Below are 14,219 nucleotides of genomic sequence, written 5' to 3' on the forward strand. Positions count from 1 at the left end.
TTATATGTTAATGTCATCTTAATAGGTGCAGACAAGATCTATTGTAAATAACAGAATGTAAATTACTTAAAAGCAGCTATCATAAACACGGGGGGGGGGATGAAAAGGTAGTATAAAGGATGTAACATGCTAATTGCACAAGATATTTGAAAAATGGAAAAGGCAGTGAATATGCCTTTTTCTAGTCCACAAAAGAATTTTACTTCAGAAAAGTATTTTCTGCTAAATGTGTGAGTTACCTAATATGTTTAATAACCATAAACTTCATTTTCTAGACTCTTTCGCTCAGATTGGACCAAAAACCTTTCCCTATTCAACAGAAGAAGAATATGAAAAAATCCCATTGGGAGACGATGACACTGAAAACGATTCAGAAATTGGATCGGGTTCTGTCAATGAAAGTATATCCCCTGGAGAAACACGAATGCTGGAGATGTCAAGGAGATCTGGAGATGTCAAGGAGTACCTGACTAGTGGATGGCTGACCATTTTTGTTCCATCAGTTTATACCCTAGTTGTTGCGCTGAGTCTTCCTCTGAACATCATGGCAATTCTTGTGTTCCTGATAAAAATGAAGGTGAAAAAGCCGGCTGCAGTGTACATGCTCAGCCTGGCTTCTGCTGATGTTCTCTTTGTGAGTGTTCTTCCTTTTAAGATTGTCTACCATTTTTCTGGGAACAACTGGGCATTTGGACCTGAAATGTGTCGTTTTGTCACTGCTGCCTTCTACTGCAACATGTACTGCTCTATCCTGCTGATGATGGTGATAAGCATGGACCGTTTCTTAGCAGTGGTGTACCCAATGCAGTCCCTGTCATGGCGCACACGAAGACGTGCCTTTGTGGTCTGTCTTGCCATCTGGCTTGTAGCAATAGCTGGAGTGATACCTCTGCTAATCAACGAGCAAACCCAAAGAATTCCTCAGTTAAACATTACAACGTGTCATGATGTGTTGAAGAAAGATGATCTTAAAGGCTATTACCTTATTTTTTTCACCATTTTCTCTTCTCTTTTCTTTTTTGTGCCATTAATTGTTTCTGCTGTTTGCTATGTGTGTATCATCCGGAGTCTTAGCTCTTCGAATGTCGCTGCGAAGCAGAGCAAGAAAACACGGGCATTATTATTGTCTGTAGCTGTTTTCTCCATTTTTATTATGTGCTTTGGTCCAACCAATGTCCTTTTGTTAATTCACTACATCAGTTTTTCTTACAAAAACTACTTGGGGAATATCTACTTTGCCTATCTCATCTGTGTCTGTACTAGCAGTATAAGTTGCTGCATTGATCCTTTGATCTATTATTATACCTCTTCTGAATGCCAGCGACACCTTATCAATCTTTTTTGCTGTAAAAAGACCTCTGACTCTTGCAGTACCAGTACCAGTGGCCAGTTAATGACTAGGACCAGTAGAAGGGGTACTTGCACCAGTACACTTGGTAACAGTGTCTACAGGAAGTTATTAACATAGGATTGCAATCAGCTAAGTTTTGTTCAAAGCAGACTTACTGAAATCACTGGACCCAAATAGTTAGTACATCCACGAATTTCAGTGAGTCTGTTCTTACTATGAGAAACATTTGCTACAACTCTCATTGTTTTGTGGACAAAAGTACATTTTGTGCACTTATTATTTATATAGCTATATATTTAAGCTATTATACTGAAGAATAGCCATATCACATTTTTCACATGATTAACATGTTTGTTAACAGATAACCTGTCATTAAAAAGGATATAGGGTATGGGGAGGGAAGATAAAGACTCAAGGAGGTGTTGAAACAGTGTTTTCCTGTGAAAACTTTACCCAGATATGTACTGCATCCCTATTTTTGTGTGTGTGTGTGTGTGTGTGTGTGTGTGAGAGAGAGAGAGAGAGAGAGAGAGAGAGAGAGAGAGAGGTATTAATCTGATTCTACTGACAATGTTATAAATAGGTCACTTATGGCTGAAAACCTCCAACAACTAAAATCTACAAACTGTTAAACAGACTTCAAATTTTTATGCATTGTTTGCCACATTACAATAGCCCTCTGAACGAAATCACTGTTTTCATTTACAAATTGGCTTTGGATGCTAAGAGACACTGATTTCATTCAAGGCTGCCTAATGACCTTATGACTAAAGAGATATTTGAGTTTATATATCCCTTTTCTTATTGGTACTCTAATTTCAAGTATTATTTGTATTACAACATTTGATGATTCCTGAAATTAAATGAATCAGTGGTCTTTTTTTTAACACTGCTTTTCTAATTTGTAGTATATGATTGAGCCCTCTGAAATGCATTCTGCATATTTCATGATTTTGCTCTACATATTTTGGCTGTCTTAGAAGCTAAAAACTGAAAGATTTCCTTAAAAGACAAATGAGTCAATATTTGCAATTTGGTGTTGTCACACAAAGTTCAAGTCACGATAAGCCTTTTTATTGTTCTGTTGAATATAAACAATGGACTGTTGACTCATGATTGAGACCTGGATATTGATTTTACAGAACAGATTGGCTTGCATCCTGACCTTTTGCTCCCTTACAAAGAGACACGGTACTTTATAAAATGGCTGTTTCCATGAGCAGAGTTATCCTTCCATGAATAGAAGCAAAAAGTTATAACTAGCCAGAACTGGTTGCTAGTTGGTGTTACTGTGTACCCATCACAACTATGCACTGAATAGCCTACTTACATTCTATTAATGTGGTTTAACACGGACTAGATCACACTGTCAACCAAGTAGTTTGGAGTTGTCCAAATATTTGAAGAATCAGAGAAAAGGTATGCTGGCATATTTATTTCAAACTGGTTCTGCTTTAAGTCTTATTCTGAACATGTGTTTCTACTTTTAAAATAGAGTGAAACTCCAATGTGTCCTGTTCAGAATGTATTTTCTACAGGTATTTGCTTTTAGTGGGCACCTCGCCACAGATTCTGTACCTTAGTTTTTTCCTAAATTGTGTCATACCTTGATCATGTGTGTGAAATGCATTTTAAAAACAGACTGAGGCACTGCAACATTATAAAAATCTAATTAACTCGCACTCAGTAATGGAAAAGTACAAGTGAGCTCTGGGACATAAAAATAAATTAAATATTACTTGTCTTCATGTAAATTACTTTTACTTTCATTAGCAGTTGAATTTAGGTTTTTAGCTGATGCATTTCTTTAGCACAGAAACTGTAAGTTTCTACTCTAGAATCCCATAGGGTTTCTAATGAAACAAAAAAGTAAAGTGTTGCATCTAGTGAGTGCAAAAGCATTTGATCCAACAGAGGCATCCATTAATGCAAAAGGCAAGGGGACACTTTCCCCCCATTCTCCCTCCCTTCTATTTTCATAATTATGAAAAACCTACTCTGGATGCTCTCCCAAACCTTCAGAACAGATTTTTGGGTGGTGCCGGAGGCTGTGAAAATCAGCAAAATTTGCATCCCTTCCTCTTCCGTCAACAGTTGCCTCTGCTGGAGCAACATCTAAACATTCTAAACATACATTTTGTTTAAGTGTAGGTAATATAATTACCAAATGGGAGAAGTAAAGCTACTACTTATCTACTCCAAAGTAAGTCCTATTGATTTCAATTGCCGTTGCTCTTAAACAAGTAGATATAGGCTTGTATCCTGAAACTCAGAATCTGAAGCAGCATTTTAAAACTGAGAAGAAGTGTCTGCTAATCTGTCAGCAGGTATTTTCAACATTCTAACTATTTTATTTGAGATGTATATTGCATTACTGTATTGTTTTCCATTTTTGTGTGTGAAAAGATATAAAAGGGTATTTAGCTGGGTTTGATATAGGAGGAAATACCTGTTATAGGAAGAATATTAACGGTTGTGACCAACTAGGTTATACTCTGAGTGTACACATTGAAAATAGTGAACCTAAGTTCTTCATGTCCATTATTTTCAATGGATCTACTCTGAGCTGGGCTGACATTGGATATGACCCAGTATTGACTTCTATTTTCTTCCTGGGTCAAATCCCTATCAAAATACATTTAATGTAAAGTAATTTAACCATACATTTTTAATTTTATTGATGTACAAACATAAGTAAAATGTGTAAATATTTCATAATTTTTGGAAGATATATTATTATATATTCATATTAACCAAATAAATTATGGTATTTGCTTTCTTAAAACTATAATGTTGATAGACAGATGTTTATTATTATGTTTGAAAATTGAGTTAACCTGCAGCAATAATAAACTTTTTATCTGCTTCATTTGTTGTGTGTTCATACATATGCCATGATACAAGTTTGTCATACATGGTATCCAGTCTGATATATTTTCACTTAAAAATTGCTGCTCTGAAACATGTAAACCTTGAATATTCCAAAATCTTCAGTCAGGTTGCTTAAAACCCACAGCAACAAAGATAATATTTTAAAATGTTAGAAACAAGTAACTGTGGCAGTTTGTAGGAATAATCCATTTTTGGTCTTGCATTATTGTTCAGTGACAGTAAAGCTAAACTACAATGAAGGGGCAATCTGTGGTCTTTGTGGTGTCTATGGTACAGGAACTGAAAAAAGTACCGTATTTTTCGCTCCATAGGGCGCACCGGACCATAGGACGCACCCAATTTTTTTCTTGGGGGGGGGGGGGAGAATCAAGAAAAACAATCTTTTCCCCCCAGCCCCAAAGAGCAGCGTACAGGATGCGCGCAACCTCTCCCTGCCGGAGGGGCTGCGCGCGGCTATGGCACAAGCCAAGGCAGCCAGCGGGATGGATCCCGCTGGCTGCTTTGGCTTCCACTTTAGCCCCACGCAACCTCTCCCTCCCGGGAGAAGCTGCGCAGGGCTAAAGAAGCCATAGCCACGTGCAGCCTCTCCCTGAAGCCTGGAGAGCGAGAGGGGTCAGTGCGCACTGATGCCTCTCGCTCTCCAGGCTTCAGCGAAAGCAACGCGAAGCCTTTGGAACACGGAGGGAGTGCTCCCTTTGCGCTTCGGAGGCTTAGCGTTGCTATCGCTGAAGCCAAGGAGCCTGCATTCACTCCATAGGACGCACACACATTTCCCCTCAATTTTTGGAGGGGAAAAAGTGCATCCTATAGAGCGAAAAATACGGTAGTTTGGCAGCATGTCAGGCCAGTCAAGGTTCTTCAGGCCCCCAGGCAAAAGCTGCACCTAAGGCATGGCATAGTTCAATCCTTTAAATTGGAGGTGAGTTGCCTTGGCCTGCCCTAGCTGATACAGTTTAGGAAATAGTGGTAACACCACCGTGAATCTCTCTCTGCTGTAGGATCGCTCTGCTCCAAAATGCTGAATCCATAGACAACAGAAAGGTTATCCAATACTGCTACTATATGTGTGCTTTTTAAAAATCTCACTTCCATTGCACGGCTACTTCATAGGCTAGACAATCTGCTTTGTATGTAGAAGCTCCCAGGTGGTCCAGTCCCTGGCATCTCCAGGTAGGGCTGGAAATCTCCCCTGATTGAAACCCAGAAGAGCCATTCAGTTTAGGATCACAAACCAAGGCAGTTTCACATAGCTAGCGAGTGATAAGCCAAGCTGTTAACATGATGAATGGTGCTGCACTGCTGTGGGGAAGAAGCCCCTCTTGAGATGACTATCCTGTAAGATCTGGGCTCTTGCCACCTGAATTCAGTGTAAATATGCGAATAGGTCATATTTCTTAAAGGTATGACAGCCTCCGCCACATCTTGATTTGCAAAGGAACCCAGACCGTGAGTGAGCACTTGGATCTCCCAAGAATCTTTCTACAGCTCAGCAGAGATGGCACCCAACCTCTGTAACACTATGCTTCTCTCCATGTGTTTGTGTCTAGTACCTGTTTTGTTATTCCAATGTGCCTCCATGAGTTGGGCAAGATAGTGGGTCAGGATCATGAACTGACCTTTGAGCTTCTTTATAACCATCCCAGATAAAACGTTCTTGTAATCTTTCAAGGGTTTTACTTAATTGCAGCCTTTGTTGAATCCTGTAAGTATTTGCAGTTATTTTATACCTGGACTGCAAAAAGTTCCAGAATGTGTATGTGTGGCAGTGTTGGGACATATAAGCATCTCATTATATGAGTATCAATGTGGACCAAGAGAACTGCTTTATGAAACAGCCCTAACTTTTCCAAGTTGATATATCCCATTTGACTCATAATCTGTGTCCATATCAGCTTTGTTAAAAAGGAAGCTCTGTTTCCCATGATTCATTGTTATAGAGATGTGAAAATGGCTAAACCCCACCCTCATTTTTACTGATGTGGATGAAATTTACGGGAAGAGGAGTTTCTTCAGAGTGGATTAAGCCTGCCAAATTGCAGGCAGATATCTCCCAATGCAGGAACCCTTAAGTTGTACAAATATTGTTTCAGTTACAGGAAGTCATACTTTTCTCTTTTCCATTATTGTTTGTACCGTGTTTATAAAGAAGTCTGTTTGCCTCAGTAAATTTTTTCTTTTTTACTGTGAATTTTGACTGCGTTTTGACTTAGCTGTATGACATATCTATCATCTATCTATCTATCTATCTATCTATCTATCTATCTATCTATCTATCAATCATCTATCTATCTATCTATATCTATTTATCTCTTTCACTGCCAGGAGATGAAACCTGCTAGATTTAAAACTGATAGTCATAGTGATTCTTCCACAAGGGCAAAAGTGAACATTTCTGGGTGAATAAAATGTTTGTTAATCCTTCCCGTCTGTTGTTTTTTATACAGTTGGTCTGAAAATTTGTAGACATCTGAGAAGAGGAAAAGGGGATAACACTGCAAAAATACACAATATCAAATGGAAATAAAGGATACTAACAGGAATGAAAAGGAACTCTCACTCACCAGCCGTTCAACTAAAGGGGGAAGGCAGAAGGGGGATAACTCTTGAACACAAAAATGTGGCACAAACAAACTCAAAACATAAAAATACAATAAATAAAAGTGGCAAGGTGTATTGTCTATAAAGTTACAACAGAAAGTGATTGGAAAGGGTCAAATTAGTAGGCAATGCACTACCTAAAAACAACAAAATCCACCTATTTCAAAGTAGGCTTGCCATAGATCAGGAAAATTGGTGTTGGGGGAATTTTGCTGAATCTGCAAAACGACAAGAGGAAACCCAGATGTATGGCAACCAGGTGGGAAAAGCAGTGGTTCGGTTTTCCCCAAAAAGCTTAACAATTTCAGTGGGTTTCTTTGAAAAAAGCTCAGGAATTTTACTTTTTGAAATACGGCAACCCTATTTCAGATTAATCCCACAGGACAGTATTATGAGGCTGGTTACTCTACAGAATCCTTCCCAAAGTGGACTGTTGATGGTAGATGACCAAGGGAGCTGGGTTGGCGTTACTATGGCAAAATCATGTCCTAACATGGTCACATTATTTTGACTTGCACCTTTTACCATTTTCATAAACACCTGAAAGCATGGGGAGGGGTGCCAGTGTCCTTCAAGCAAGAAGTGCCACCAGCCAAGTGAAAAAGCAAGCATCAATTCCATTATTCTATCTATTCCCCTGGAAGTGCCACTTTCACAATGGCCAAACCTGATCTGAAGTTGTTTTACTTGTCTTAAATAGGGAAAAGCAATAGTACTGTTCAAACATTTATCTGAGCACATGGACAGGATAACAACTCCATCACTACAGAATCAGTACTGAAGGACTCTGCAGATACAAACTTGTGTACAGAGACTAAAATGAATCAGAGGTTTCCCAAACAATTTGGAGAGAGCCAACACGTGAAGATACCAGTGGCTCCAAGCAGACACACTCCTGCTCCCTTTCTGCATCTTGCTACCGCCAATATTAGCAAGAGTGCTGTATTTGTAGATCCATGGAGACCTCAACCCTGGCTAGGCACCTAGCTTTGACTGCAATTGTGCTCTTTGACCACCAGAGGCTCCCCTAGCTTCAGTAGATCTGAGCTCTGCTCTCTGAATGGCAACTGTTGTGGAACAGCAGTGCGAGAGAACTTGTCCTCAATGATGTGCTGTTTCTAAGCTTCTCAGGCACTAGCTGACCAAATGGGGAACAAGAGTCTAGACTAGATGTGCTTTTCTCCAGATCCAGCTGGGTAATGTTGTAATGCCCAACTTCAGCAAGGTACTTGTAGCATGTGTTCTCAGCTCAAATCATGGGACAATCTCCTAACACTTCTAAACACATCTGGCCTTACCTTTTGCTTGTTCTCACAGTGACAATGGACTCTGGAATGGTGTAATAGCATCAAAAGTGAAATGGAGTGGATAATTTGTCACATAGCTTCGAACGGATGCTCAGCCATGAATTATCCTGGAAGTCACAATCCCATCACAAGAGTTATTGTGATGAGAAAAGAGACTAATAGTAAAGCACTTCATGCACTTACAGGTACTCAAGATAGGGAAAAGGGATACATTCTGTTCATTAATGAGGTTTAATTGTCCGTCCCACCCTGAAAATGGAAACGTTCAAAACCAACCAAACACATCAGTATCCATTACATGGGTCATAATGTGATTTTCAGAAATATTTTGTTTTTCAGAAAGCATCTTTTGAAAACAAACATGAAAGATGCCAAACCATGTAGATAATTCCTCCTATTAATATGATGACTCTCGTTACTCTCATGAAAGCAGTCTTTTATGAAGCTTTGAAAAGCAGCTAGGAGGGAGAAATAAAAAGCCCATTCCTCCCTCTTCCTTAGTCTTGTCTCTTTGAAGGTTGCTTTTCTGACAGTAGGGGGTTAGCTCTGGGTCTCCAATTGCTTTAAGCTAATATTCAAGCCCAAATTGGATGAAAAGATGAAGAGTGGAATTTGATCTCAGAGAACTTAATGGGTCAGGAGAACATGCCTTTCAGATAAATCCTTGCAGCCCTTTTTTAGAAACCTGGCAGCAAAAGCTGAGGTGTGCCTCTGGAGGAATAATGGGCCGAACTCTGAAGATACTTTCTCTGCTTAATATACTCTGCACCTTACATAGCACAGTAAGAGCAAACAGTAAGTACCCTTACCGTGGTTTGTGAATGATTTAACATGCTTTAATTTGCACAAGGCAAGCAGAAGGGTGGGGGGGGCGGTCTACTTATTTATGACGCTCTTCTCTACTTGGCTGGCATTCCATCTTGCCTTAAGCATTGTGTGATGCCCAATTTGGTGTGACAGGAAGAGTAAGGCCCCTTCCATGAGTGGAAGTCCATTCTGCCGGCATGCAGACACCATTACCGTTGAAAAGGGCAATCAAAATGATCCAGGGAATGGAGCAAATCCCCTATGAAGAAAGACCGGAGCATTTTCGGACCATTCAGTTTGAAAAGGCACATGAGAGGTGACATGATAGAATATTATTAAAAAATTATGCCCGGCACGGAGAAAGTGAATAGAGAAAAGTCTTTCACCATCTTTACTCTAGAACTCATGGGCATCCAATGAAGTTGCATGCTGGAAGATTCAGGACAGGCAAAAGAAAATGCTTCTTTCCACAGTGCATGGTTAAACTAGGGAACTCAGTTCCACAGGAGGCAGTAATGGCCACCAACCTAGGGGCCTTTAAAAGAAGATTGGACAAATTCATGGAGGAGAGCGGTAGTCTAAACCACTGAGCCTCTTGGGCTTGCCAATCAGAAGGTCGGCAGTTCGAATCTGCGTGATGGGGTGAGCTCCCATTGCTCTGTCCCAGCTTCTGCCAACCTAGCAGTCCTAAAGCATACCAGTGCAAGTAGATAAATAGGTACCGTTCCGGCAGGAAGGTAAACGGTGTTTCCGTGCGCTCTGGCTTCCATCAAGGTTTTCCATTGTGCCAGAAGTGGTTTAGTCATGCTGGCCACATGAGCCGGAAATATGTCTGTGGACAAACGCCGGCTCCCTCGACCTGAAAGCAAGATGAGCACCACAACCCCATAGTCACCTTTGACCGGACTTAACTGTCCAGGGGTCCTTTAGCTTTACTATTTTTTAATTAGTCACGTATCACTCAAAGGTGTTCCAGCAGCTTACATTAAAGCAAAACGTGCACATCCACACTACCATAGGATGAGGAAAGAGGGGGCAATCATATAATACAGTAATCTTTCATATAATCTACAAGTGATAGAATAACAACACACTAGTCCCATAAACAGCAGCAAACAACATTAGCAGTACTCAAACAATAAGCAAAGCAATACTCCCATCCACTAATGAGCAGATAAATCAAACCTCAACCCCCCTCCCTAGTCCAAAAACCATTCATATCAAACCAGCAGTTCCCCCCCTTAATCTCCCCACCGCACCTAGAAGTCTGTCATCAGGCCAGCTGCTGCGAATCTGCAGCGGATGGGTCCAACATCCTCGGGGGGGGGGGGGGTCCATCATTTCTCCCTTCTCTTCAGGGCGGGGGGGGGGGAGTAGCAGCAAAGGGAGATGATGGCAAAAGTTTTACCTGCTTTGCCATTGTCCCAGCTTCTACTGCTCCTCTCTTGCTGCTGTTAATGCTGTTTCCAGCCATGATGGCTATGCGCTGCCTCCACAGCTGGAGACAGAAATGCTTCTAAACCCGGTTGCTGGAACAATAGGAGGGGAGAGTGCTTTGTTCTTGAATCTTGCTTATGAGTTTCCCACACGCTTCTAGGAGGCCACTGTGAGATCAGGGTGCTAGGCTAGATGGCCATTCCTGATCTAGCAGACCCTTCTTATTGGATGGTAGTGCTATTTTTCTAGAAAAAGAGGTGTCAGGACTCCCCACGAACACCCCCTTGTTCTCTTATAATGGCAATGGCATCCACCTGTGAGGTGTTGGAACTGATGTCCGGTGAGTTCCAGCTGGGGGAAGAAGGCCCTGAATAGCACCAATTGTGCTTAAAGAGAATATTCTTCTATTAGGAAGACAAGCTTTGGGGTTTTGTTTTGTTTTTTTCAAATATATGTGCATTACATTAGATATTTAGGTTTTGATTTAAAAGGAATTCCATCCCCAAATCAGTTAGAGTGCATCTAAGTCGTTTTTAGGTTTTGCATGCCCCATCTCTGAAATTTGTGTGATTTCTGTTGTGCAGTGAAATTTGTATTGTTTTATCGTTTTAATGCTCATTTGACATTCTTTAAGCCACTAATGCAAAATGTGCCTCCTTAAAGAGGCATAAGCTTTCTAGCAACTCCTTGGGAGCGCTTTCGACTGACCTGTGCTCTGTGGACTCTTGATAGCTTTTAACATACGGTATTTGCAGCACACTCTCTACTGTTCTGTTATAGAATAGGAGCAGAAAAGGGGACATATTGAGAAGGAAATAACTGATTTGTAGTAGAGAGACCTCCAAAGTAATAAAGTGTTTCAGCATAAAATAAAAAAGGAAGGAAGGGGTTTCAACATTATTTGTATTAGCACAGACCCCTCCTGGAACTTTACAGTGAAAGGGAAGCGATCACAAATCAAAATTAACAACAACAATCCTAATAATCCAGATTGGACAATACAAATCTGTAATTTAGTAGTCTGAATTTATATTCTGATGAAGAGAGTAATACTGAATGTTATGCTGGTGTTGACATAATTGATTTTATATTGCTTCTCCTTTCAGATTCATCCTTAGAGATGGCTAGGAGCCTCTTGCCAATTTTAGTCAGTCCTTCTACACATGAGAATGAGTTGGACATCCACAGCCAAAACACAGAGTCCATTCACCTCTCAGAGGACATTGAAACAATCATAACTAGTCCATGGGTAACTTGGTTTGTTCCTTCAGTCCACATTATTGTTGTTATGTTCAGTCTACCTTTAAACATTATGGCAATCCTTGTGTTTGTGGTCAAAATAAGGCTTAAGAAGCCAGCTACAGTCTACATGCTCAACCTGGCTTTTGCCGATGTCCTCTTTGTGTCTGTGCTTCCTTTTAAGATCATCTACCACTTTTCTGGAAACAATTGGACATTTGGACCGGAAATGTGTCGTTTCATGACATCTGCCTTTCACTGCAACATGTACTGCTCCATCCTGCTGATGGTGACCATAAGCGTTGACCGTTTCATGGCAGTGGTGTACCCAATGCAGTCTCTGTCATGGCGCACACCAAGACAGGCCGCTTTGATCTGCTTTGCCATCTGGATTATAGCCATAGCTGGAGTGATTCCCCTGCTTCTCAAGGAGCAAACAGAAAGATTCCCTCGCTTAAACATTACCACCTGTCTTGACTCACTAGCTGTCTCTACAGTTAAGACATTTTATCGTTACTTTTCTGTAGTGTCTATTTTGTTCTTTTATATACCATTACTAATTTCTGGCACCTGTTATGTGTGCATTATAAAGAAACTTTCTTCATCCAATGTTGCTACAAAGCCAGGTAAAAAGAAGCGTGCCATTCTCCTGTCTGTAGCTGTCTTGTCCTCTTTTATTATTTGTTTTGGTCCAACAAATGTCACGTTTATGCTGCAAATCTTCAGCCTTTTGCCTGAACAGCAGGTTGCAAATCTCTTGTTTGCATGCATGCTTGCCACTTGTATCACTACCATAAGCTCTTGCATTGACCCCTTGATTTATTATTATGCCTCCTCAGAGTGTCAAAGGCAGGTCTGGCGTCTCCTTTGCTATAGAAAGCATTCTGATCTGGAAAGGAGCATTCAGTTTTCAAGCAGTAATATGGAAACCTCATGAATATAGCTTTTAATCATTTGCCCAGAGCAGGGTCGGCAAACTACGGCCCGGGAGCCAGATGCGGCCCCCCAGGCTCACAAATCCAGCCTGCGAACCCTGCCACCACTCAGTCAGTCCCTGCACACTGCGGACGCCTCGCCACACAGGGATTGACTTCTGTGGTGCTGGCATGGCTTCTGGGTGGGCGACGATGCTGGTGCGGCTTCGGATTGGCCGCAGGAAGCTCTTGCAGCCAATCCGAAGCTGTGACGTTTGGATTTGTGTGCACGGGAGGCGACGGCATGGAGCAGAGCAGAGGCGGTGCTGCTGCCGCCAGCACCTGAGCGGGGCTTTCCCCATGGCAACGGTGCACACTTGGCAAGGGCCCCTGGCTTCCCGTCCACCTCCTCCGACGCCTCTTCCTCCTCCTCTGCCATTGCCGCTCCTGCTGCTTCTCCTCCTACCCGACACTGCTGCATGGCCCCTTTCCGGGCGTGAGGGATACAGTGGTACCTCAGGTTAAGTATTTAATTCGTTCCAGAGGTCATAGAATCATAGAATCATAGAGTTGGAATAGACCACAAGGGCCATCAAGTCCAACCCCCTGCCAAGCAGGAAACACCATCAGAGCACTCCTGACATATGGTTGTCAAGCCTCTGCTTAAAGACCTCCAAAGTAGGAGACTCCACCACACTCCTTGGCAGCAAATTTCACTGTCGAACAGCTCTTACTGTCAGGAAGTTCTTCCTAATGTTTAGGTGGAATCTTCTTTCTTGTAGTTTGGATCCATTGCTCCGTGTCCGCTTCTCTGGAGCAGCAGAAAACAACCTTTCTCCCTCCTCTATATGACATCCTTTTATATATTTGAACATGGCTATCATATCACCCCTTAACCTCCTCTTCTCCAGGCTAAACATGCCCAGCTCCCTTAGCCGTTCCTCATAAGGCATCGTTTCCAGGCCTTTGACCATTTTGGTTGCCCTCCTCTGGACACGTTCCAGTTTGTCAGTGTCCTTCTTGAACTGTGGTGCCCAGAACTGGACACAGTACTCCAGGTGAGGTCTGACCAGAGCAGAATACAGTGGCACTATTACTTCCCTTGATCTAGATGCTATACTCCTATTGATGCAGCCCAGAATTGCATTGGCTTTTTTAGCTGCCGCGTCACACTGTTGGCTCATGTCAAGTTTGTGGTCAACCAAGACTCCTAGATCCTTTTCACATGTACTGCTCTCAAGCCAGGTGTCACCCATCTTGTATTTGTGCCTCTCATTTTTTTTGCCCAAGTGCAATACTTTACATTTCTCCCTGTTAAAGTTCATCTTGTTTGTTTTGGCCCAGTTCTCTAATCTGTCAAGGTCGTTTTGAAGTGTGATCCTGTCCTCTGGGGTGTTAGCCACCCCTCCCAGTTTGGTGTCATCTGCAAATTTGATCAGGATGCCCTTGAGTCCATCATCCAAGTCGTTGATAAAGATGTTGAATAAGACCGGGCCCAAGACAGAACCCTGTGACACCCCACTAGTCACTCTTCTCCAGGATGAAGAGGAACCATTGATGAGCACCCTTTGGGTTCGGTCAGTCAGCCAGTTACAAATCCACTGAGTGGTAGCATAGTCAAAACCACATTTTACCAGCTTCTTTACAAGAATATCATGGGGCATCTTGTCGAAT

At 41.8% G+C, this 14,219-nt stretch overlaps 1 protein-coding gene and 1 pseudogene across 4 annotated transcripts in view; both read left to right on the forward strand.

Moving 5' to 3' along the window:
• LOC308597256 (proteinase-activated receptor 1-like) overlaps positions 1 to 4,220 on the forward strand; it is a 60,118-nt gene extending 55,898 nt beyond the window's left edge. For all 3 annotated transcript variants that reach the window (XM_081213070.1, XM_081213069.1, XM_081213071.1), the window contains one exon: positions 276 to 4,220. In XM_081213070.1, the coding sequence (XP_081069196.1) occupies positions 276 to 1,468 (1,193 nt within the window). In that variant the 3' untranslated portion in view covers positions 1,469 to 4,220. The remainder of the gene's footprint in view (positions 1 to 275) is intronic.
• Positions 4,221 to 10,882: 6,662 nt separating this feature from the next.
• LOC308597938 (proteinase-activated receptor 1 pseudogene) lies at positions 10,883 to 12,966 on the forward strand (annotated as a pseudogene). The gene has a single exon. The product of its transcript is annotated as a proteinase-activated receptor 1 pseudogene (transcript).
• The last annotated feature ends 1,253 nt before the right edge of the window (positions 12,967 to 14,219 follow it).

The sequence above is a fragment of the Podarcis bocagei genome (assembly GCF_964188305.1).
Source record: "Podarcis bocagei genome assembly, chromosome: 11".
NCBI classification, from domain to species: domain Eukaryota; kingdom Metazoa; phylum Chordata; class Lepidosauria; order Squamata; family Lacertidae; genus Podarcis; species Podarcis bocagei.